The sequence below is a fragment of the Yarrowia lipolytica genome, chromosome 1E, assembly GCF_001761485.1.
Source record: "Yarrowia lipolytica chromosome 1E, complete sequence".
NCBI classification, from domain to species: Eukaryota; Fungi; Ascomycota; class Dipodascomycetes; order Dipodascales; genus Yarrowia; species Yarrowia lipolytica.
In genome coordinates, this window is record NC_090774.1 from 252,876 (window position 1) to 275,544 (window position 22,669).

General features: G+C 49.1%; 7 protein-coding genes across 7 annotated transcripts; 4 read left to right on the forward strand and 3 right to left on the reverse strand.

The window, feature by feature from the left end:
- Positions 1-54: 54 nt before the first annotated feature.
- YALI1_E02529g (uncharacterized protein) lies at positions 55-3,644 on the forward strand (the record flags this gene model as incomplete). The annotated part of the gene is made up of 2 exons (XM_503442.2): positions 55-273; positions 438-3,644. 2 exons carry the CDS (start codon positions 55-57, stop codon positions 3,642-3,644), a joined length of 3,426 nt encoding a protein of 1,141 aa, XP_503442.2.
- Positions 3,645-4,539: 895 nt separating this feature from the next.
- Positions 4,540-6,672, forward strand: YALI1_E02574g (uncharacterized protein; the record flags this gene model as incomplete). Its single annotated transcript, XM_503443.3, has 1 exon — positions 4,540-6,672. One exon carries the CDS (start codon positions 4,540-4,542, stop codon positions 6,670-6,672), a length of 2,133 nt encoding a protein of 710 aa, XP_503443.2.
- A 120-nt stretch (positions 6,673-6,792) lies between these two features.
- On the reverse strand, positions 6,793-8,796 carry YALI1_E02616g (uncharacterized protein; the record flags this gene model as incomplete). Its single annotated transcript, XM_503444.2, has 1 exon — positions 6,793-8,796. The coding sequence occupies one exon, from the start codon at positions 8,794-8,796 to the stop codon at positions 6,793-6,795; it is 2,004 nt and encodes a 667-aa protein (XP_503444.2).
- A 999-nt stretch (positions 8,797-9,795) lies between these two features.
- YALI1_E02626g (uncharacterized protein) lies at positions 9,796-11,406 on the forward strand (the record flags this gene model as incomplete). Its single annotated transcript, XM_503445.3, has 1 exon — positions 9,796-11,406. One exon carries the CDS (start codon positions 9,796-9,798, stop codon positions 11,404-11,406), a length of 1,611 nt encoding a protein of 536 aa, XP_503445.3.
- Positions 11,407-11,969: 563 nt separating this feature from the next.
- On the forward strand, positions 11,970-13,058 carry YALI1_E02648g (uncharacterized protein; the record flags this gene model as incomplete). The annotated part of the gene is made up of 2 exons (XM_503446.3): positions 11,970-11,995; positions 12,053-13,058. 2 exons carry the CDS (start codon positions 11,970-11,972, stop codon positions 13,056-13,058), a joined length of 1,032 nt encoding a protein of 343 aa, XP_503446.3.
- A 321-nt stretch (positions 13,059-13,379) lies between these two features.
- Positions 13,380-14,927, reverse strand: YALI1_E02678g (uncharacterized protein; the record flags this gene model as incomplete). The annotated part of the gene is made up of 1 exon (XM_503447.3): positions 13,380-14,927. One exon carries the CDS (start codon positions 14,925-14,927, stop codon positions 13,380-13,382), a length of 1,548 nt encoding a protein of 515 aa, XP_503447.3.
- Positions 14,928-19,258: 4,331 nt separating this feature from the next.
- YALI1_E02744g (uncharacterized protein) lies at positions 19,259-21,538 on the reverse strand (the record flags this gene model as incomplete). Its single annotated transcript, XM_068282894.1, has 1 exon — positions 19,259-21,538. One exon carries the CDS (start codon positions 21,536-21,538, stop codon positions 19,259-19,261), a length of 2,280 nt encoding a protein of 759 aa, XP_068138995.1.
- Positions 21,539-22,669: the final 1,131 nt, after the last annotated feature.

The following is a 22,669-nucleotide window of genomic DNA, read 5'->3' on the forward strand; positions in this document are numbered from 1 at the left end:
CTCTAGTTTGTCAAGAGAGAGAGAGTTGCACATCGACACACTACTACAACATCAATGGCTGTCACCAAACGAGCTGGAAGACGAGCTCAAGGAGGCACTCAACCGGCTAAGGGAGCGCAAGGAGTCAAAAAGGCGACCTTCGAGTCTGGAAAGAAGCGAGAGGTTGGAGTGTCCGACCTCACGTTGCTGTCCAAGGTCAGCGAGGAAGCCATCAACGAGAACTTGAAGAAGCGATTCGAGAACGGAACAATCTACACCTACATTGGTCATGTGGTGAGTATGGAAATGATGGAGGAGGACAGCGGTGCCTGACGCTGATGACCCGGGAGAGTAGACCGACCAGTGGACCCCATTGACAGACAGGACGAGTGCTCAATTAATACATTCAGACAAGAACGACAGACACAATCAATTAAATCAACAAACGACTAACACAGCTTATCTCGGTGAACCCCTTCAGAGACCTGGGTATTTATACAGATGCCGTGCTGGAGTCTTACAAGGGAAAGAACCGTCTTGAGGTACCTCCCCACGTCTTCTCCATCGCCGAATCCATGTACTACAACATGAAGTCGTACTCGGAGAATCAGTGTGTCATCATTTCTGGAGAGTCAGGAGCCGGAAAGACCGAGGCCTCCAAGCGAATCATGCAGTACATTGCCTCTGCCTCAGGAGGTTCCTCCTCCAACATTCAGAAGATCAAGGACATGGTGCTCGCTACCAACCCTCTTCTGGAAGCTTTTGGATGTGCCAAGACGCTGCGAAACGACAACTCTTCCCGTCATGGAAAGTACCTTGAGATTCAGTTCAACAACCAGGCAGAGCCCGTCGGAGCAAATATCACCAACTATCTGCTGGAGAAGGGCCGAGTCGTTGGCCAGATTCGTAACGAGCGAAACTTTCACATTTTCTACCAGTTTGCCAAGGCAGCCTCCGAGAACTACCGAAGCACCTTTGGTATCCAGCCGCCTGAGGCATACACCTACACTTCTGCTTCCGGCTGCACTTCTGTTAACGGAATTAACGATGAGGCCGAGTTCAAGGAGACTCTAGCTGCGATGAACCTCATTGGTCTTACACAAGCAGAGCAGGATAATCTTTTCAAGCTTCTTGCCGCCATTTTGTGGATCGGAAACATGTCCTTTGTTGAGGATAAGGACGGAAATGCCGCCATTGCTGATGTTTCTGTTCCCAACTTCGTGGCCTACCTCCTGGAGGTAGATGCCGAGTCGGTTGTCAAAGCTGTGACCCAACGAATTATGGAGACCTCCCGAGGAGGCCGACGAGGATCGGTCTACGAGGTGGCTCTGAATATTGCCCAGGCCACCTCGGTCAGAGATGCTCTTGCTAAGGGTATCTACAATAACCTGTTCGACTGGATTGTCGAGCGAGTCAACCAGAGTCTGCGAGCCCCCCAGGATGCTGCTCGAACCATTGGTATTCTGGATATCTACGGTTTTGAGATTTTCGAGTCCAATTCTTTCGAGCAGATCTGTATCAACTACGTCAACGAGAAACTGCAGCAGATTTTCATCCAGCTGACCCTCAAGACCGAGCAGGATGAGTACGTCCGAGAGCAGATTGCATGGACCCCCATCAACTACTTCAACAACAAGATTGTGTGTGATCTTATTGAGGAGAAGCGACCTCCTGGAATCTTCGCTGCTCTCAACGATGCATGCGCCACCGCGCACGCAGATCCCAACGCCGCAGATGAGAACTTCATCCAGCGAATGTCCATGGTGGGCCAGAACCCCCATTTCGAGCAGCGACAGCGAAAGTTTGTCATCAAGCATTACGCTGGTGATGTGACTTATGATGTCAAGGGTATCACAGACAAGAACAAGGATCAGCTTCTCAAGGATATTCTGATTCTGTTGCAGAAGTCTGGAAACCCTTTCTTGGTGTCTCTATTCCCGGATCCGGTCAACACTGACAACCGAAGACGACCTCCCACTGCTTCGGACAAGATCAAGAAGTCTGCCAACGACCTGGTGACCACCCTTTCGGCCGCCCAGCCCTCATACATTCGTACGATCAAGCCCAACCAGAACAGATCTCCTACCGAGTACGACGAGAAGGCAGTTCTGCATCAGGTCAAATATCTTGGTCTGCAGGAAAACGTTCGAATTCGACGAGCTGGTTTCGCGTACCGACAGACCTTTGAGAAATTTGTGGAGCGATTCATGCTTCTCTCCGGAAAGACCTCGTATGCCGGTGACTACATCTGGCAGGGATCTGCCTATGATGCCACCCTGTGCATTCTGCGAGATGCGGGTATCCCTCAGACCGAGTACCAGATGGGCACCACAAAGGTGTTCATCAAGACCCCTGAGACTCTGTTTGCTTTAGAGCACATGAGAGACATGTGGTGGCATAACATGGCTGCTCGAATCCAACGAGCATGGCGACGATACCTCGCCTACAAGACCGAGTGCGCCATCAAGATCCAGCGATTCTGGCGTCTTAAGCGAGGTTTGGATGGCCTCAAGGAGATTCAATTCCGAGACTCTGGTCACAAGCTTCTGGGCGGCCGAAAGGAACGACGAACTTACTCTCTTATCGGCTACCGTCGTTTCCAGGGAGACTATCTTGGCTGCAACAACGGCAGTGGCTTTGGAGATTTCCTCATGAAGCAGATTGGTGTCACTGACAAGGTCTTCTTCTCGTGCCGAGGCCAGCTGCAGCAGTCTCGACTTGGACGATCTTCGGTCCGTGTGCCCCGAACTTTCATTCTCACTAAGAACAACTTCTACGTTGTTGCGCAGCAGATTCACCAGAAGCAGCTGGTGGTGACCAATGAGTACACCATTCCCGTACGAAATATCACCCACATGTCCATGTCTAACCTGCGAGACGATTGGTTTTGTCTCAACCAGGCTTCTTCTCCCTATGGAGACCAGCTGATGTGGTGTGTATTCAAGACGGAGCTGGCAGTGCAACTTCGAGTCGTCAAGCCGGGTGTCGACATTCGAATCGGTCCCCAGATTGACTACTTTAAGAAGCAGGGCAAGAAAGCCTCTGTCAAGTTCCAGAAGACCACCACCCTGCAGACGAAGTTTGACATGTACAAGAGTGGATCCGTCCAGGTTCCTCCTGGAGCCCCTCCCAACAGTGTTAGCAAGGAGACTCCTCGAGGCCGAGCAAAGGGATCTCGAGGTGGTGCTCCCTCTCGGCCTGCTGCTCGAGGCAACGCTGCACACACCCCTACTCCTGGCGCTGCTGCGCTCGGATACCAGCAGCACCAGCCTGGTTCTGCTCAGCCCGCTTCTCCCCGAGCTCGAAAGGCACCCCCACCTGCTCCCAACTCTCGAGGAAATGGCCATGCTGAGTCTGCCCAGCCGCAGGCCTACAATAACCTGCAACCCCATTATCAGTCGTTGGTTAACCCTCGATCCGGACAAGGGCAACAGCAGCAGCAGCATCACCAGGCTTACCAGCAACCCACTGCCGCTCAACCCGCAGCCACTTCATATAGCCCTGCTCCCGCAAAGGCTAGATCGGAAGAGCGGTTCAGCTCCTGCTCCCCCGGCAGCCCCCTGCCGCCCCTGCCGAGCCAACTTACAAGGCTCTGTATGACTACGTGGCCAACGGACTCAACCAGCTGTCCATTTCTGCCGGTGAACAGGTTCTCATTTCTGTGAAGGAGGATCAGGGATGGTGGTTGGCCAAGAGAATGGACGGCTCCGAAGAGGGATGGACCCCCGCAGCCTACTTGGAGGAGGTCCAGGGTGGCGCTGCAGCTCCTCCCCCCGCTGCTCCAACTGCTGGAGGTGCGTCTGCTGGAGCCTCTCTGGCTGAGGCTCTCAAGCAGAAGCAACAGTCCAATCAGACTCTTGGTGCCGGTATTGCTGACGCCATCAAGGCTCGAACTGGGCGACCTGCTGACGATGATGATGATGACTGGTAATTATGTAAGTAATGTGCAAACTATGATACGATGGATTGTCTATTATAGCTATGAAACCCATAGTTGATTTTTTGCTTGTACTGTGTATCGTGAGATTGTATTGTAGCTACCGACCGGTATGTACTGTATCGTACTTACTCAAGTACAAATAAATATCGATACTAATACGAGTACATCGTATCATACTCGTCTGTTGCAAATGAAAATTAAGGTTGACTTACTACTGTACTTGTAGTACATACTGTAGTTGGATGCGGCTAAGCGAGTGATGTATGAAGAGTATAGATGAGTAATGGCACTCGTACTTATGAACAGAAATAACACACACATGTATACTATTACATCTCTGAAACTGAATGTCATATGCCTATTCCTTGTATTTGTAGTTGTAGATTCAAACACCATCGAATCTTGTCCACCCTCGACGCGTCTTCCCCAAAGTTGAAGGTAAATGCCGGACGCGAAGAAAGGCATCACGCCCAACAGCATACACACACAACCAAGAGCACACTGCCATACCAGTGACTTTGAGCATGGCATCCAAAGAAGTGAGTTCAATTACACACATTCCACCGACAAAAATTCTGACTAACTAGGCAACGGTGTATGTGGTGGATCTACACGAGTCCATGGGTCGGGAGATGGCCCGTGGACATGACTCCAAAGAGGTGACTGATCTTAACTGGGGTCTTCAGTACATTTACAGCGAAATTTCCAACAAGATTCTGTCTGGCCGAAAGACCGACGTCGTTGGACTGGTTGGAGTGCACACAGACACGACACAGAACATGTTTGAGGAGGAGTCAGGGTTTGAACATATTGACATCATCACCCCCATCCAGCAGTTCAACCTCGACACGCTGCTGGAGGCCAAAAAGCAGCTCGTGCCCAACTCCGACAACAAAGGCGATCTCATTTCGGGCATTGTTGTTGCCGTTCAGATGATCAAACTGTACACCAAGGCTCTCAAGTACATCCGGAACATTGTTGTTCTCACCAACGGCCAGGGTAACATGAACCTGGGGGATTCTGGAGGAATTATCAAGCAATTGAATGAGAATAGAATCATACTCAAGGTCATGGGAGTCGACTTTGATGATGAGGAGGTGGATTACTTTGAGGAGGACAAGCCAGAACACAAGAGAGAGAACGAACTCAAGCTCAAGGAGTTCGTTGATCGATGTGAAGACTCCGTCTTTGCTACATACAAGGAGGCCCGTGATTCTCTGGATATCCCCAAGGTCAAAGCCGTCAACCCTGTGCGCGCTTTCCAAGGCAATCTTGTGCTGAGTGACCCTGAACAACAGCCTCCCCAACGAGTCATGTCCATTGGTGTTGAAGTATTCCCCTGTACACGACGCGCAACTGCCATGACTGCTTCCAGTTACGCCATGAGCAAAATTGAGCCTGCTACGATTTCTACTCCTAGCCAGAACAACCTTCAGGCTGTCAAGTGGGACAGACAGTACTATGTAAACGATGAAAGCGGGATTGGCGGAAAGAAGGAGCTTGATCGTGATACTCTGGAAAATGGGTACCGATATGGCTCTGAGATTGTGTACATTACAAAAGAGGAAGAAGAGGCCATCATGTTTCCTACTTCTGCAAGCTTGCAAGTTATTGGATTCGTCAACAAGAAATCTGTTCCTCCTTACATGCTCATGGGCCATACAGACTACATCATTGGCCAGAGAGGCAACAACCGTGATGCAGTTGCAATCTCAGCTTTCGCTCGTGCACTGTTTGAGACTGACAACTTTGGTTTGGCTCGGTATGTTAACAAGGATGGAAAAGATCCCCAGATTGTTGTTTTGATGCCCTACATCAGGGCTGAGCTCGAGGGTTTAGTTTTCTGCCAGTTACCTTTTGCTGAGGATGAGCGAAAGTTCATTCTGCCTTCACTCACCAGTCTCGAGACGCGATCTGGAAATAAAACTGTCACCACCCATTCGCGGCTACTTCCGACTAAGGAGATGCTCGATGCTATGGACGACTATGTTGATGCAATGGATCTGTCCAAGCTGAAGGGCGAAGATGACGAGCCCTGGCTAACCATGGAAGAGTGCTTCAACCCTTCAATCCATCACATCAGGAACGTGGTCAAAGAGTGTGCAGTGAGCCAAGACTACGGTAAGATCCCTGAGCCTCTTCCCATCCTCACGCGTTTCTCACAGCCTGCTGAGGAGCTCACTGAGGAGGCCAAACCCCAGCTGGAGCTTCTGAAGCACCTGTTTGATATCAAGGAGCAGTTTAGAGAAGCCAAGAAGCGAAAGACAGAAGTGACTGTTGGCCAGACTGGACTTGATCTCGACGCTCTGCTTGAAGGTGAACTCGAAGTGAAGCTAGAGTCATCTCAAACACTTAGCTCTAATGTCAAGTCTGAGCCAGGTAGGCAGACGGCATCTCAGTCATCTCAAAACTCTCAACAGTTGTCGCTTGACCCTGAAAACATCTGTCCAGACTTCATCAGAACGCTCAACAAGATTGATACCAAGGCTACAAGTGATGAGGAGTTCCGGTCAGGTGCTACCAATCTGTACAAGCAGACTATCACCCTATTGGAAGAGAAGCTTGAGTCATCCAAGGGAAATGACGCGTACAATGAGATCATCGGTGTGCTACAGACTATGCGGGAACAGGCCGATGAGATGGAGATTCCTGACGTGTTCACTGCTGCCAAGGGTCAGTTTGTGAGCAAGCTCGAAAGAGGAGATTTGGGTGGTCAGAAGAATGTTCTGGTTGCACAGATCAACTCAATTTAAGTTAATATATATATACAGTATATCGAAAACTCACCAGACAAATGTTTTTGTCGTGGATACATATTGGTGACAGTTACCGCAATCAAACATCAAAATAATTTATTTCAAACTGCTTACTGCTTAAGTTCGAACAGTGGGCTCGTCTCGACCAACAAGCTCCTTGAACTTGAGGTAGGACACAACCTCGTTGATGATATCCTCGAGGTAGTCCTGGGCAGACTCACCAAACTTAGAGGGGTCAGACTCATGTTTCTCGACGTAGAGTCGAATAGTGGCGCCGGAAGAACCAGTTCCAGACAGTCGGATAACAAATCGAGCGCCGTTGGTGAACTTGACGTACAGACCCTGGTGGGAAGAGACAGAGCCGTCGAGATCGGTGTATTCAAAGTCACCGGCCTCGGCAACCTCAAGAGAGCCAATCTTGGTACCGACAAGAGAGTTGAGCTTGTCGTTCAGACCTGCAACCACCTTGGCAGCGCCTTCGCTAGACACGTTCTCATAGTCGTATCGGGTAAAGAAGGTTCGTCCGTAAGTCTTCCAGAAGTCCTCCTGGATGGCGGCGATGGAAGCCTTCTTGGGGTCCTCCTTTCCGACGCCAGCGATGATGTTGAGCCAAGCGATGACTGCCCAGAGACCGTCCTTCTCTCGGATGTGGTTGGAGCCGGTTCCAAAAGACTCCTCACCACAGATGGACAGCTTGTCGGAGTCGAACAGGGCGCAGAAGAACTTCCAGCCGGTGGGGACCTCATAGACGTTGAGGCCCTTCTTCTTTCCAACGAGATCGAGAGCGTTTGAGGTGGGCATGGATCGGGCCAGACCGTAAACTCCCTGCTTCTTGAAGTAAGGGATCTTATCGGCGTGGTCGGCGATGATGGCGACGGAGTCACCAGGAGAAACAAAGGTGTTGGCTCCGTAGATCATGTTTCGGTCACCGTCACCGTCGGAAGCAGCACCAAAGGGAATGGATCCAGAATCGACAGCATCGACAAGGGTCTTGGCGTAAGTGAGGTTGGGGTCGGGATGGAGACCTCCAAAGTCGGGGAGAGGAGTGCAGTTCTGGATGGAGGACTTGTCGAGACCAAGCTCACCAAGGAAGATGGCCTGGGCGTAGGAGCCGGTGACACCGTTAAGACCGTCAAAGAGGACCTTGAAGTCAGGGTTGGACTTGAGGAAGTCCTTGATGAGCTCCAGGTCGAAGATATCCTTGATCATAGCGACGTAGTCGGCGACAGAGTCAATGATCTCAATCTCAATGGGACCGTACTGCTTGGTGCCGACGGTCTTGAGGTCGACCTCTCCCACGTCGACTCGCTGGTATTCCTTGATCTTGGTGGTCACGTCGAAGATCTTGTTGGTAACGGACTCGGGAGCGGGCCCGCCATTGGCGAGGTTGTACTTGATTCCAAAGTCCTCGGTGGGTCCTCCGGGGTTGTGGGAGGCGGTGAGAATGATTCCTCCAGTGGCTCCTCGCTTTCGGATCACGTGGGATGCGGCAGGGGTAGACAGAATACCGTCCTGACCGACAATGAGCTTCTTGACACCATTTCCGGCGGCGATCTCGGCAATGATCTGGCAGACCTTGTCGTTATAGTATCGGCCGTCTCCGCCGATGACCAGAGTGGCGTCCTTAGCGCCCTCGGGGATGGAGTCCATGATGGCTTGCACGAAGTTCTCGGTGTAATGAGGCTGCTGGAAGACAGTCACCTTTTTTCGGAGACCCGAGGTGCCGGGCTTCTGGCCCTCGAAGGGAGTGGTAGCGACAGCGGGCATTGTGTTGGTGTGGTGTGTGCGTCTGGCAATGACAATGTTGTGTGTCGTGTCAACAGGGTGAACTTGCGTTGCGTTTTGAGTGACCTTGCATCTACCTCGAACTTTAGGCGCGTCAAGTCGTACGGTGTGTATGCACGATGTTAGGGGAGAGCAGCCACGTCTTGATTGCCACTGGCTTGGATGGGAAAAAGGTAGTGTACTTGTACCGGTACGTACTACGAGTACTTGAATTCGGAGACATGCTGACCACGTATATGCAGTGCGTTTTTTCTCGTATATTTTTGCCTTCTGAGTTACATCTATACCCACGGGTGCAGGATCCGTGGAGTCCGTTCGCTGGTGATCCGATCGCATTGAGCTTCCTTGTTGGCTGTCATGGCGTCTACCCGGGGCTGATCTTTTTTTTTTTAGTTGGCACCATGTGGGTGAAGCCCTCGTAATTGATGGTATCGTACATGTGCTATACTTGCATTTGAACGTACAAGTAGCTACGTCGAACTGGCCAGCTTGTGGGCTCACTATACAAACTTCGTGTGGTTAAGAATAAGAAATTGTGGGGGTCGTGACTGGAGGTTGAAACTCTCATCTACAAGTGGACAGTATGTACGAAGTACATGTTGTCTGAGACATCCAAGGATCACAGGAACGATCACACCAGCCATTGAGATTCAACACTCATGTCACTTTGGAGCTGACCCAAAGTGTCTTTCGAGAGCGTTTAGACCGCACAATGGCGAGAAACCGAAAGTAAGTCAGCCGTGCCAATAAGTATATGTACGATTTGACAGGCGCAATACAGCACGAGGGCACAGTGGAGACACACTCGGCTCGTATATCTAAGCGTGTGCCTCACATACCCGGAATAGCCACGGTGTGGTACCCATCCATGGAATTAAGCGAATATTCGGCTCCGCCCTCGCAGTGCGAGTACCTAGGCAACATTACCTTGTGCTTCCCCACTCCTTGCTGGGCACTACGAATCCCCACCTGAGAGCCTGCATAATCAGGATTTAGACTCGTCTGGTGTAGCTCCCCGCAAGAAGGACATCTCAAAAACTAAGCGTGCTGCTCACGAGACTAAGTGTAGGGGACTAATGGGCTGACAGACTTGGTTGAAATAATAACTCAACAGGAAGCCAATTGAGTCAAATACACAAGAATGCGCAATATTCCACCCATCTGTGTCGCTGCAACCACCCACATTGCTCGTGCACTACTTCGTATATTAACCAGATAAGGGTCTTTACCCCTCTGATTCAAAACGCTTAGGGTACATCCGGAGACCCGGATCAAAGAGGGGAGAGCAGAATAGCAGAGCAATCAGGACCAGGCCTCCTTTATTGGTTTCCGTATATGAAACCGTTATATATAACGGCGGATATATTTGATTTTATTACATCTTACACCAACATCGATCTTTATCGACAACCAAACACCATGACTAAGCTTCATTCTCAAGTTCTTATTGTAGGAGGGGGGTTCTCAGGAATAGCCACCTCCATCAAACTGCTCAAAGACTGGAAGGTGACCGATTTCCATGTCTACGACCGTAACGAGAAGTTTGGAGGCACTTGGGCTGCCAACACTTACCCCGGAGCTGCCTCCGACATCCCTGCAGTCTGGTACTGTCTAGCCAGTGATCCCAAGATCGATTGGGAGTCTGCCTATCCATCGCAGCAGGAGCTGTCTGAATACATTGCAGGAGTTGTCGACAAATACGGTCTCAAGTCATTTGCAACCTTCAATTCTGAGATCGAGCGAATCGAATGGATTCCTAACGAGCGCTTGTGGAAGGCTACCATCGCTCACAATGGCAACACCATCACACACACTGCTCGAGTTCTCTTCATGGGCCAGGGATGCCTGGTAACACCTAACCATGTCAAGATCAAGGGCATGGAAGACTTTCAGGGTCCCATTATGCATACAGCCGAGTGGAAGCCGTTTGATTACGACAACAAGGACGTTGTTGTTATTGGAAACGGATGTTCTGCTGCTCAGGTCACCAGTGAGGTGGCCAAAACAGCGAAGTCAGTCACTCAGTTCGCCCGTTCTCCACAGTGGATTGTTCCACGGACTCCAGTCACTATTGGGCCTATTTTGCGGACCATTCTCAGTTGGTTCCCGTTCTTGATCCCTGTCCTGCGATTCTTCGTATTTTGCTTACTGGAAATGAATTGGAATATGTTCCGAGGAGGCTGGTGGTCCGACTTCGATCGGTCTATGCGAACCAAGGTGGCTGTGAAAATTGCCAAGAAGAACATGCCTGAAAAGTACCACGAAACAGCCATCCCCAAGTATCAGCTCGGATGTAAACGAATCATCTTCGATTGCGGCTACTGGGCAGCCTTGAAAATGGAGAGTGTGCTTCTGACCTTTGACAAGCTGGTTGAAGTTGGAAAGAACTCAGTCAAGGACATCAATGGCAACCAGTATCCGGCTGATCTGATTGTGGACGCTACGGGGTTCAACATTGGACGATCAATGACCTCTGTGGATGTGATTGGAGAGAACGGAATGCCTTTATCTGAATTCTGGGATGGCAAGGTCGCTGCGTACGAGACGGTCATGGTGCCTAACTACCCCAACATGTTCATGCTGTTCGGTCCCAATGCCACGACTGGACATAACTCAGTTATCTTCGGTATTGAGAACGGTCTCAAGTTTGTGGAGTCGGTTGCTTCCGATGTCATCCAGGGACGAAGTGACTACGTGACAGTGAAGCCCCAGGCATACGACCAGTGGGTGCAGCGAATCCAGGCTGCTATCAAACAGACCAACTTTGCCACGGGTGGGTGCGTGTCGTGGTACATGTCTGTTGGAGAAGCCACTCACAATGCCGTTTCCTATCCTTGGACCCAGCTGAGATTCTGGTGGAGAGCTCGATTCCCCCATTACGACGACATTTATGTTGAAAACAAATCTCAGAAGGTTACTCCAGGCAAAGCGATCAAGGCCGAGTAGTTTAGCTACAGTAGTAGCCCTTAGTGTCAGTTTAGGTCTAATATTATCCACGTGGTATATATACTTAACGACTCGTATCATAATATATACATGACCCTTTTGCGGATGTACTGTGGAAGTTGGTATCAAACTGGTATCGGTACTTGTGCGTACTTGTAGGTACAGTACGTACGAGTACTTGATTAGGGATGTTCATCTAGAATAATCTGCATCAACAAGGACAGTTGATGTTCCCAACAAAATAGGGACACACAATCATGTGGTTCAATTCCAACTTTTAGTCATCAAGTGTACACAGGAATAAAACCACAGGCAAACTTGATAGGGGTCACAAAGGCGATCATAAAAGTACATAGAAACATATAGCTTTGCGTTTATGGGGCTGCCGACTACTTGTACGAATAGTTACGTGGCCCGTACCCTCAAATGTAGATCGCCACCGCCTATCGGGGTTAGGTCGAAAACCTAATGACATAGAAAGTACTGGAAGCTCCTTCTATCTCAGTGTTTAAGAGATCGAGGTTCCTTCGCACAACCACACAACATTACCCCACAATCACACAATGAGCGACTTTGAAATCATCATCAAGTAAGTGAAACGAAAAGAAGCAATGTCTGCATCTTCAAAGCGCAATTACTAACCCAGGTCTTCTGACAAAAAGGTCCCGGTGTCTGTCAACAATGATACCCTCGTCTCCAAGGTCAAGGAGCAGATGGCAAAGGAGCTGGATATCCCTGCCGAGAGACAGCGACTCATCTACTCCGGCCGAGTGCTCAAGGATGGAGAGACCGTCGGATCTTATAACATCAAGGAGGGCCACTCCGTCCATCTTGTCAAGGGTGCTGCCCCCCAGGGCTCCTCCGCAGCTTCCGCCGCTAGCGCCACCTCCGCCATAACCAACACAGCTTCCTCCAATCCTGCTTCCACCGGAATTCCCAACAACATCGCCAGCGGTGCAGGTGCAGGAAACCCTCTGGCTGCGCTCACTGGAGCTCAGTTTGCTGGCCATGGTATCAACCCTCAGATGTTTGGAGATCAGTTTGGACAGCCTCCCTCCGAAGAGGACTTCATTAACATGATGCGACAACCCGGCTACAGAGAGTCCGTGGAGGCGATGCTCAACAACCCCCAGATGCTTGACATGATGATCAACTCTAACCCCCAGCTGGCCGCCATGGGCCCCCAGGCTCGACAGATGCTGCAAAGCGACCACATGCGACAGATGATGACTAACCCCGAGGTTATGCAGGGAATGATGCAGATCCAGAGAGCCATGAATCCCGAGGCTCAGGGCTCTGCTTTTCCCGCTCCTGGCGCTGCCCCCGGTGCCGGTGCCGGAACTGATGGCGCTGGTGCTGGAGCTGGTGCCGGTGCCGGTGGTGCTGCTGGGGGAGCCAACGCCAACAACATGGCCAACTTCATGCAAATGATGGGTGGTGGCGGATTTGGTGGATTGGGCGGTGGTAACGCTTTCTCTGCTCCTGCTGCTGAGCCCGAAGACACTCGACCCCCGGAGGAGCGTTACGAGTCTCAGCTGAGACAGCTCAACGAGCTTGGCTTTTACGAGTTTGACCGAAACGTTCGTGCTCTGCGACGAAGTGGAGGCAACGTGCAGGGAGCCATCGAGGCTCTTCTTGACGGTGGTGTTTAAGTCAAGAGATGATTAGAAGAGTGGGCTACCGGGGTGGGACAAACGGACGTTTCCGCTCAATGACAAACCAATGTACGCATATATATATTCATTTAGCTACGTGTACCAACTCCTGCATCAGCAGTATCAGAGTCAGAAAGTTGCAACTGTATTAATTATATTAAATGATTCAAACTACTGTTCCGGTGCTGCATGTACTGGCACATACAGGTACAAAAATGATCATACTGTAGATACTGTATACGAAATAATTGATGTTAAATAAAACAATGCACTAATATCTATAGGTCTATAATTAATGATACAATGACCTTGCCCAGATCAAACTTGATCTCCTCTTCGGTCAGGGATAACAAATCCAATCTCGGGAGCAGGTCGAGTGTAAGTGTCCTGGCTATCATCTGTGGTGCCACTCTCATCAACGACATGGATGTTTTGTCGAAGGTCTGTGGGGTTGGAGATGGCATCGATCTTGACATGGCCCTCGGGGTCTCGGGGGGTTCGATCTCGGCTTGCAGATCGGCTTCTGGAGAAGCTTCGAGTCATGGTCATTGTTCGAGACAGAGTGGTGGGGAGCTGTTTTCCCAGCATACTCACAGGGATTGTAATACCATGGACAACAACCGACGACAGAATGAGGAAGTACACTAGAGGGTACATGACGGTAATGAGCCAATGAGGGTCGTAAGTGTGGGCCTCACCATGCTCATTCTCTTCAACAAACTCATCAAGCTTGTTGAGAGCAGTGTGGAGGTAGAAGATGGCTCCAATACCAATGGGGCCAAAGAAGCCCGCGAATAGCGCTTCCTTGATATTCTTGATCGTTGGAATGAATTTGTAGAAAACAAGCATGGCGGGAAGTCGTCGGAAAACCAGTACACAGATTCCGCACAGCACAAACCGCCAGACGGGCAGGTTGAGGTGGGGCTGGTTGAACTGACCCCAAGGCATGACAACGCCGACCCACAGAAAGATTGCAAAATTGAGCATTAAATCCAATGTTGGTTGGAGTGTGTCGTCCTTGGTTTCCTCTCGGAACCAATCGTTCCAAGTGAACGCGTTTCCTGCAATGAAGGCAGCAAGTAGGTCGTCGGTTCCAATCATGCCTGCAGTTCCTAGAATAAACAGACCCAAAGCGAAGACGAAGACCAAGAAGGACTCATCGTCCACGAAGTTGAACTTCTTGGCATAACCAAGAAGCTCTTGGCCGAGATATCCGATCACGGCACCGTAGGCGACAGAAAGAAGAATCTCGTAGAGAATGGTCTCGACGATCCACTCCTTGGCAATCTTCGTGCCCGAGTATCTGTCAATGTAGAGAGCCAGGAAGAGGAAGGGGTATCCGAAGCCATCGTTAGCACCGGACTCCGCCGAAATGATGTTTCTCAACGACTCAGACACATACTTCTCGGCGAACTTGCCCTTGACGACGGAGTTGGACAGGACGGGATCAGTAGGGGTGACACACGAGCCAATGATAAGGGCGTCCAAGTATCGGAGGTTGGGGAAAATGAGCCAAATGATGAGGGCAGTGACGACCCACATGGTGGTCATGACAGGCACAAGAAGGAAGAAGAAGGATCTCCACTCCTTAACGAGGTACTTGGCTGGAAGCTGCACACCAGCGAGGACCAGCTGAATTCCTAGAACAAGCCGGGAGAATTCGAGGGTGATTTCACGGACGTTGCCGTATTCTTCTGGAATTACCCATTTCGCTTTATTGAAAATCAGTCCAAATAATAGAGCAGGGAGGGCTTCACCCATGTAGCAATGCTCCTTGACCACATAAGAAATCAGTCCAAAAACCAATGCGAATCCGCCAAGGCATGCTGTAACAATGTTGAAGTTGGAGATGTTGAGAACTGGCATCACTCAGAAAACGAAACAAGAAGATCCGCGAAGAGAGACGACAGCAAGAGGTGCAAAAAGGACGACGGGCCTACCTGATATCGAGGTGAAGGCGGAGAGTAGTGATTTTAGGGGACGACACTTTTGGGAGAGGGGTAGCTAGTGGAGCTACTAGTCGATGGAGAGCGTGAAGTGTTCTTGTGCGTTTCGGTGCACTTCTCAAGAGCAGGGATGCCGGCTTATGAGGAGGTTTTGCAACACTTGTTGGTGTAGCTGCCAAGACTTTTAAAGTCCGCGCTTCTTTGATGCACTAGCCCTTTGTCATATCGAACTTGGCATCATTGTGCCAACCGCAGCCAAGATCCTCCACCTGTGTGTCTCTCGCTTATCTCCATAGATCGTCAAATCTCCCTTCACTACATGCTTGGTCTACATGTTTCCAGGTTATATTCGTGATATTCCTCAGCCTACGGCCACCCCCTACTGTATTAACTGTTAGAGCAGGCTATGGTTTTGCGACCGCGGCTTGCGCTAACTTATTTTTGCCTCAAACAGAGTTCCTGCTCGCCAAATGGATTGAATCTTATTAGCTAGCGGGTGTTAGTTCTCTTTAATTCTTCTTTTTCCTCTACAAGTCCACAACGTAGGAGCAAAATTGTGGGTGGCAGATACATGTGTTTGGCGGCTGGACATGCGATGAGATAGGACCAAAACATGTGCTAATGGAGCATATGGTATCATGACAGGTGCTGTAGCAATCTCGCGAGCTTCACCAGATCATATCTTCATATTAGAAATACGAGCAGCTCAATTTTCCTATCGTGTGACACCGATACTCCCGCAACATATATATATATACAGTATGTGGACCTCTTTTCAGTTGCACACCCCTCGTCAAATTAGAGTGACTTTTGAATTTTGCGATTTACAGTCTCTTTCTGTTGACCAACTGCACCATGACTTCAGCGCACGTTTTGCGGCGGGGGAGGTAGGAAATCCGGAAATATGCGACTATTAATGAAAAACGCATGCCAAGAAATCCGGAGGAGGGCTGCTGCGAGAAGACTATGATACCCACCAAGCGGGTTATATAGTGGGATATAAGTTTCTGCCATTTCATGTTTGAGAAGTAAAAACCGTTAGGACTGATTAAACATGACCCTGGCTATTCGACAGAATATGCTTATGGCCTTGTCGTATGCGCAACTCATGGTATGGTTTGAACAGAAGACCTACGGCAAGTGCGCACGGCGTTAACTTTTTAAAATGCCCGACCAAAGATGGCCACTAGCATACGTGGTATCTCCTGTGCGTGCCAGATCGAGACAAAGAATCTCAACAGATATGGTCCATTCAAAACGTATAGAACTAAGACTCGCTACAAGCACTCGTACTGTACATACAGTACAAGTAATGCAAGGATGGTGGAACCACAACTCCATGTTATTAGACATTTACAGTAACTGTATTTTAACTCCGCCATCTGTTGAGAGCGGACACTTTGTTCACCATTAATTGCTTGCCCGAGTATAAGAGATATCACCGAAGAATTATGGTGTCGAGGGTGTGAATACACATGGAATGTTGCCCTGAAGATGAATGGGTAGCAGCAGTTTTAGACAGCCACAAATAGTTTCTGTACATCTCTATGGCCAAGAGCCCTTCAACCACGATGTGGCAGTGCCTGGTATGCACGTGATTATAATTAAGGTTGTCATTGGGACTACAGTAGTTTAACTATATTGCACTGACTGGTCATATGTGATTACCCTACTGGCAAGATGGGTTTTACGATGGCACATTATACAACTCGAGCTTTGTACACTCTGGTGATCGCTGTGTGGAGATTGTCATTCGTGTCTTTCGTCAAAGTAGTCCCAAGTCGGACAGCAGCTCATTGTCAGAAGACTGTTAATTTCAACTAAGTATGTTTGGTCTACAGCTTCATGAACTATTTTTTAAGTAAAAACAGAGGGTTAATTAAAAAGTCAAGTATATAACCTTCAGTCACTACCACAAAGAACTGTGTCCTGTTACTCGTACTGTAGCTACTGCTAAAAATATTTCGACTAAACATGACAATCACCTGAAAGTGCACGAATCATTGACAACTAAAAGACCACATGTTATCCTATTCATACGTTATCATGCGGTGCCAGAAGAGCGCCAATTCTCTACAGTCGAATCAGGACGCTGGTGAGGTTTGCCAAAGCTGTAGAAAACATACCTAAGAGGCTCGAATTACAGGGTATTTGCCCTTACTTACAGATTAAGCCGTCTCTCTAGATGTACTGTACCACTGTATAGCTCCACCATAGAGTCAGTCGGTAGCATCGTTTCATGAATTGTAAGCATAACCCTTGAAACGAGACCACCTATCTATCTACAGTATGGCCTAAAACCCTTGCACAGCATTCATTGAACATGTAGCAGCTGTGGGATTGAGAACTATTGCGGATCTACAGCTACTTGTAATTCTGATACCGCAGTGATTATACGTCTGACACAGGAGTTTAGATACAAGGCTCGTATATGCCAGGCTGTGGAACGAATGAATGAAAGCTGTACTTGTACATGGTGAGGGAGGAGGGGGAGAGTGTCAGCTACGTCTTAGTCGAGATCTATTAGAGATAAGGACACCGAGACAGTCTGTTTTCAAACGTAGTGAACTCCAAGGCTTCTCCCATACTTCCAGAAACTGACTACTTGTATAGACAGAATGGGCAGACGAGATAGGCAACAGGTTGAGTCTACGATATCTCTTCAAATTCACTGACCTTAGAAAGTACAAGTACAGTATTTGTAACGATCCCAATCGTTCTTATTAGTCTCTCAAAGTGAGAGCAGCGAATGAGTGGTTATGACACAGACAAGTGACGGGACCGACCTATGGGGCTCTACATGGGTTACAAGTTGTCACGGTTCGCATACAGCCATGTGACACTCCGAAACAGCGTCTAGGATAGCAGATATAGGACGGTTCGAGGATGATTACATTTCACATCTAGAAGAATTGGATTAGGAAGATCCTCCTGATACCGCTGGTCTCCATACATATCCGTCAAACTACTATACATACTGTAGGCTGCTGTACAAGTACATACAGAATATACTTGTGCTGTATTTGTGACATGTTCATGATAGTTATCGTTCTTATCCGAGCAATGCCCATTGAGCCGCCGTTCTCGCAGTCGCCATATTCACTCACCACCTCAGCTAGTGAAGTTCATAATATCTCCCCGTAACTTATTCGCCCGCTCTCCTCTTGATGTTACCGGGGCCACAGTATCTATGCTTCTGAGCTTGCAAGGTACCTGGTATGTAGAGCAATCCCAAGGCCAGAGCGAGGGGGTCCTGGGTGTGACACTTCAGGCTCTCTTGTTTGGGGGTAACTGTATCTTTGACTACTTGTGGTTCCACAACTCTCACTTCGCCGAGAACCGCCCTTGTTCAGGAAGAACCACCGGCATTCCCGAACGGAGATAACGGTCCACCTCAACAAAATAACGCCGTATCTATTACGGTACCAGATGATCAGCAGATACACACAATCAGTACAATACCAGATTCTACAGCATGCGCTATTGGCAACTAGATGTTGCAGATCAGGATGGATATCAGGGTCCTCAGACTGGTCCTGAAGTTGATTGGTAGAAAGGCCCGTCATGTGGTCGGATCTCCCAACCTCTGTGTCTCTTTATTGGTCTCATAGGCCTCACCATCATCAACCTCGTCATCAACCTCACCATAAACCTCAGTCCTGATGACACCCCGCACCCCAAGCTTCTAAGAAATATTTTGATACTGGTGTGTTTCCACATCAGTAAATCTGTCAAACTTTCAATAAATTGTACTTATACAATACAAGTACTTATTACACGAGTAATTTGTTAATCAATACGCTTAATGAATGAGACCACATGTATGAGCTCCCCAAGGTATCATACCACACCACCGTACATACAGTACTCGCAGAATGTAGGGGTATGGGGTAATAATACTGTTCCTCATTATTTCGAATTTTTAGAGTATTAGGCGTAGCCCAAGCACTTGATAATCCTCCCAAGCCCCAAGTGGCCTTATTTCAGAGAGTCATGTATAGCCTAATCTTATTTCGGTGAAATTGAACATCTCGCGATAGTCATAGCTAATTAATTAAGTACGAAAACCCCCTTCATGACGTGGCCCAATTTTACAACGACGATAAATCACTCATTTTCCCCGTTTTTTGTGAGTATTGAGGCTTTGCAGCATCTGTACATGGGTAGTTGACAAAGAAAAACTCAAATTACTAAAAAACCACATTGGCCGAAACTCAACACGCCTAGCGCGCTAGGCTACAATGGAGGCACTCAGTCGGACAGCATAAGAGAGTCAGAACTGGGACAGTTATCGTCTTGTGGCCCCGAGCTGGTGTCAGAGGTGGGACTGTCAGCAAATAGCGAGGGTGGGACCTTCGAAAAGGGACCGGCACGTCGTGTGGACCGCTGTCGTGTGGACTGCTGTCGTGTAGACTGCTGTCGTGTAGAGTCCTCCTGTGTGGGCTCCTCCTGTGTGGGCTCCTCCTGTGTGGGCTCCTCCCCCGTAGACCGTGCTGATCGCTCTCGCCTAGCGTTGCCGCGGTCTTCCCTGGCGCCAATGGCTGCGAAAACGTCCTGGCTCGAAATTACTTGATCAGGTGCGCTTCGGTTTACTCTGATTCTCTTCGTTTTGCTTCTGACGATGTCGATTTCGTGCTGTCGCATAGTGGCATCCTCTTGCATGTGATACAAGTCACCCACCAGTCTATCGATCATCTCAACAAATGGCTTTAAGCCGTGAATGAGGAAATCTCGCATCGCGGGATGCGTGCTATGAGCCCATGTAAGAAGGGCGTTTCCACCTGTAGGTGGATTCTCCATGGGCGGGTACGTTTCTTTGCAGAAAATCTTCTCAATACAATCGTCGTGATGCCAGTGCGAGCTGGAAAAGTTGTGGAAAGCCTGTTGTGAGCCGAGTGTTTCGTCAGCGTCAACCTGGTTGGCGTTGTTTTGACGTTCCAATAGTTCCTCGTTCACAGCTGCTAAGAACTCGTAATCGCTGGCGTCCATGGCACCATCGTTGACAATAATGTCAGAGGCACTAACGTCAGAGTCACTAGAATCACTAGAGCCACTGCCGTCACTTTCAGACTCGCTGGTACACTTGTACGTTTCATCATGGGTGTCGTCATGAATGGAATTTTCAAGCTCTTCCAGGCTTGGCTGCAATGGCATATCGGGGACAGCGGGAGTTGGTGTGTTGATCGGAAAGATTGCTCTAACCGTGTCTTGAGAGGTGTAATCTTGCCTCACAGCTCCGAGCGGCTCCTTGTTTCCATTCTCACGAATCAGCCTCGGATTGGAGCGAATTTTTTCGGGGTCGAGTGGCCACAGTCCGCTGGCTCTCCATCCAGACGCTATGTTGCTCTCGGTAAGAGCCTTCTCACGCACCTCGTTGATCACAGTCAAGAATACGTGCGGCCCTGCGTCAGTGAGGTTTCCCACCTTTCCCTCATTGCCAGCCAAGTCTTTGTACCAATGTTTCATGGAGCTGAACACACCCACATCAAGCGGCTGGGTAATGTGGCTGGTGTGGGGTGGTAAGAGAACCGTAGTGATGTTGTGCTCGATGCATTTCAGGAGAAACCTCTTCTGCGTGTGGCTGTGATGCCCATCCATATAGAGTATTCGACGAATATGAGGGGCGTCGTTCCCATATTTGTCTTTCGGCATCGTGTCAGGAATAAAAACCTGCGTCAACCATTTCCAGGCAGTGTTGTTGTTCGTGAAGCCAGAATCTGAGAATTCGAACACCATGTCCTTGTAATCTTCCGCACGAGATCCCTTCGGAAACCATTGACCCTGCACGGTTTTTCCCTTGAAGATCACCAAGGCCCTCGTGCTTTTTCCAGTTGCCGAGACTGTTTCAATAACCGTTGTAGTTGCGCTTCTGCCAGTGACAGATTGAATGGCAGGTTCACCCCTGAGTCCAACCACTTGTCCGCCTCTTCCTTCTCCTTGTTGGAACCCAGTTTCGTCCATGTTCCAGCGGTTCTCTGGAAGGACCTCCTCCAGAGTCTGGGAGGTGATAGTTGTAATGAATTCTTCGAGTTTATCGTGTGTCGTGCCATCGATTCTGGCTTGTTCCAAAGACACGGGCCGCTTGACTTCGAGAAGATTATGACGAGTAACGAAGTTGGAAGCCCAGTTCTTGCCCACGGTTTCAGTGTTGCCGTTCGCTTTGAGCAGGTAGTTGGCAATCTTTGAGATGTCCTTTAGCTTGACGGGTCTGGCAATGGAGTGTTGGAATTTAACGTGGTCCAACAGACCCCGCTCGTGAGCCTCTGACAATTTTTTATTGTTGCTATGAGCCCAATTCATTTTAAGCGCCAATTCCTTGTAGGAAATTCTCATCTTCTCGATCCAGTCGGGCTGTAGAGAACCATGTTGTTTCAGTAGACGGATCCTCCACGAGACGGTAGAATCAGGAACGTTCCATTTTTTGCCTGCTGCTTTGTGAGTTGAGTTGGTCCTGATCACCTCCATGCAGGCTTTGTAGAGGCTCTCTGGTGGGTACTGCTTCCTCTTCCGCCTCTCTTGATTGTTGAGCATCGCTGTTTCAGGTAAGGTGATCTGAGTGGATGTGAGTTGATAGCTACAGTAGCTATCAGAACATAGCTATTGGAGATACGGGTTGGCACAGTCACAATTGACGTGTCTTGGTCTATGGGTCATGTGCATGTATCTTTGGGGCCAACCTCTTTTGAACTAAACCTCCCCAGCACTTACTATACTACAATAGACGTGATTGTTGCTATCCAACAGACGGAAAGAATCATGTTCTCCGTCCCCCTACAAAACCCCTACTCTAGACAGTCACTGTAAATTCAGCCAATCAAATCGGCCACCCTGAGTCAAATAAAGTTTGGAGGTTGCTAATTTTGTGCATCAGAGACGCACAAATAAGGCCACTTGGGGCTTGGGAGGATTATCAAGTGCTTGGGCTACGCCTATTCCGTCACAAAATTTTACACTGACCTGGCCAATAGCGTGTATGGAAACCACTGATACTGAGACAAGTCACTGCAGTACGCAGGAGAACATGTCCCGGAAGGCTTGCACTTTTTGCACTAAATTCTAATATTATACAAGGATGAGTACAATACGTTGACAGTGCGGCTCAACACGTTTACTCTGACCAACATACGTCATCATCCTCTTTGCAAAGACAGGAAGCTAAAAGTCCAACGTGCCATGAGTTTAACGGGTGAGTGGGATCGGCAATCGAACCTAGTAGCCGCTATCTTCCCCACAACGGGGCCTTCATCCGCTTCATTGAGCCCACTTGCCTTCAGGTGATTGTTCTAGTTGTGAGACCAAGAAGCAACAATTATCCTCTTACGTGCTCGGCTCGGCAGGTAAACTTCATGGCATAGATACGCGCTACAGTATGTACTTGTAGCCACTTGATGGAACTTGCTACAAATTCACAACCAAAATAGTTGCATGAAGTTGCCTCTTTCATGTGGGGTTGAAACCGCGCAATTATGTGAGAGCTAGTAGAGCTAAGGGAAATGGAGCGGCAGAAACTCGGACGAAATATTGCTCAGAAATACAGTACGTTATTCCTGAAGATTATTACCGACTCCCGATAAGTTCGGTATCTGGGTTATACTGCGCACAAAGTTTCTCTAGTGCGGCATGAGGGTGCTATCAAGAGGCTATGTGTGGTGCACTGTGTGC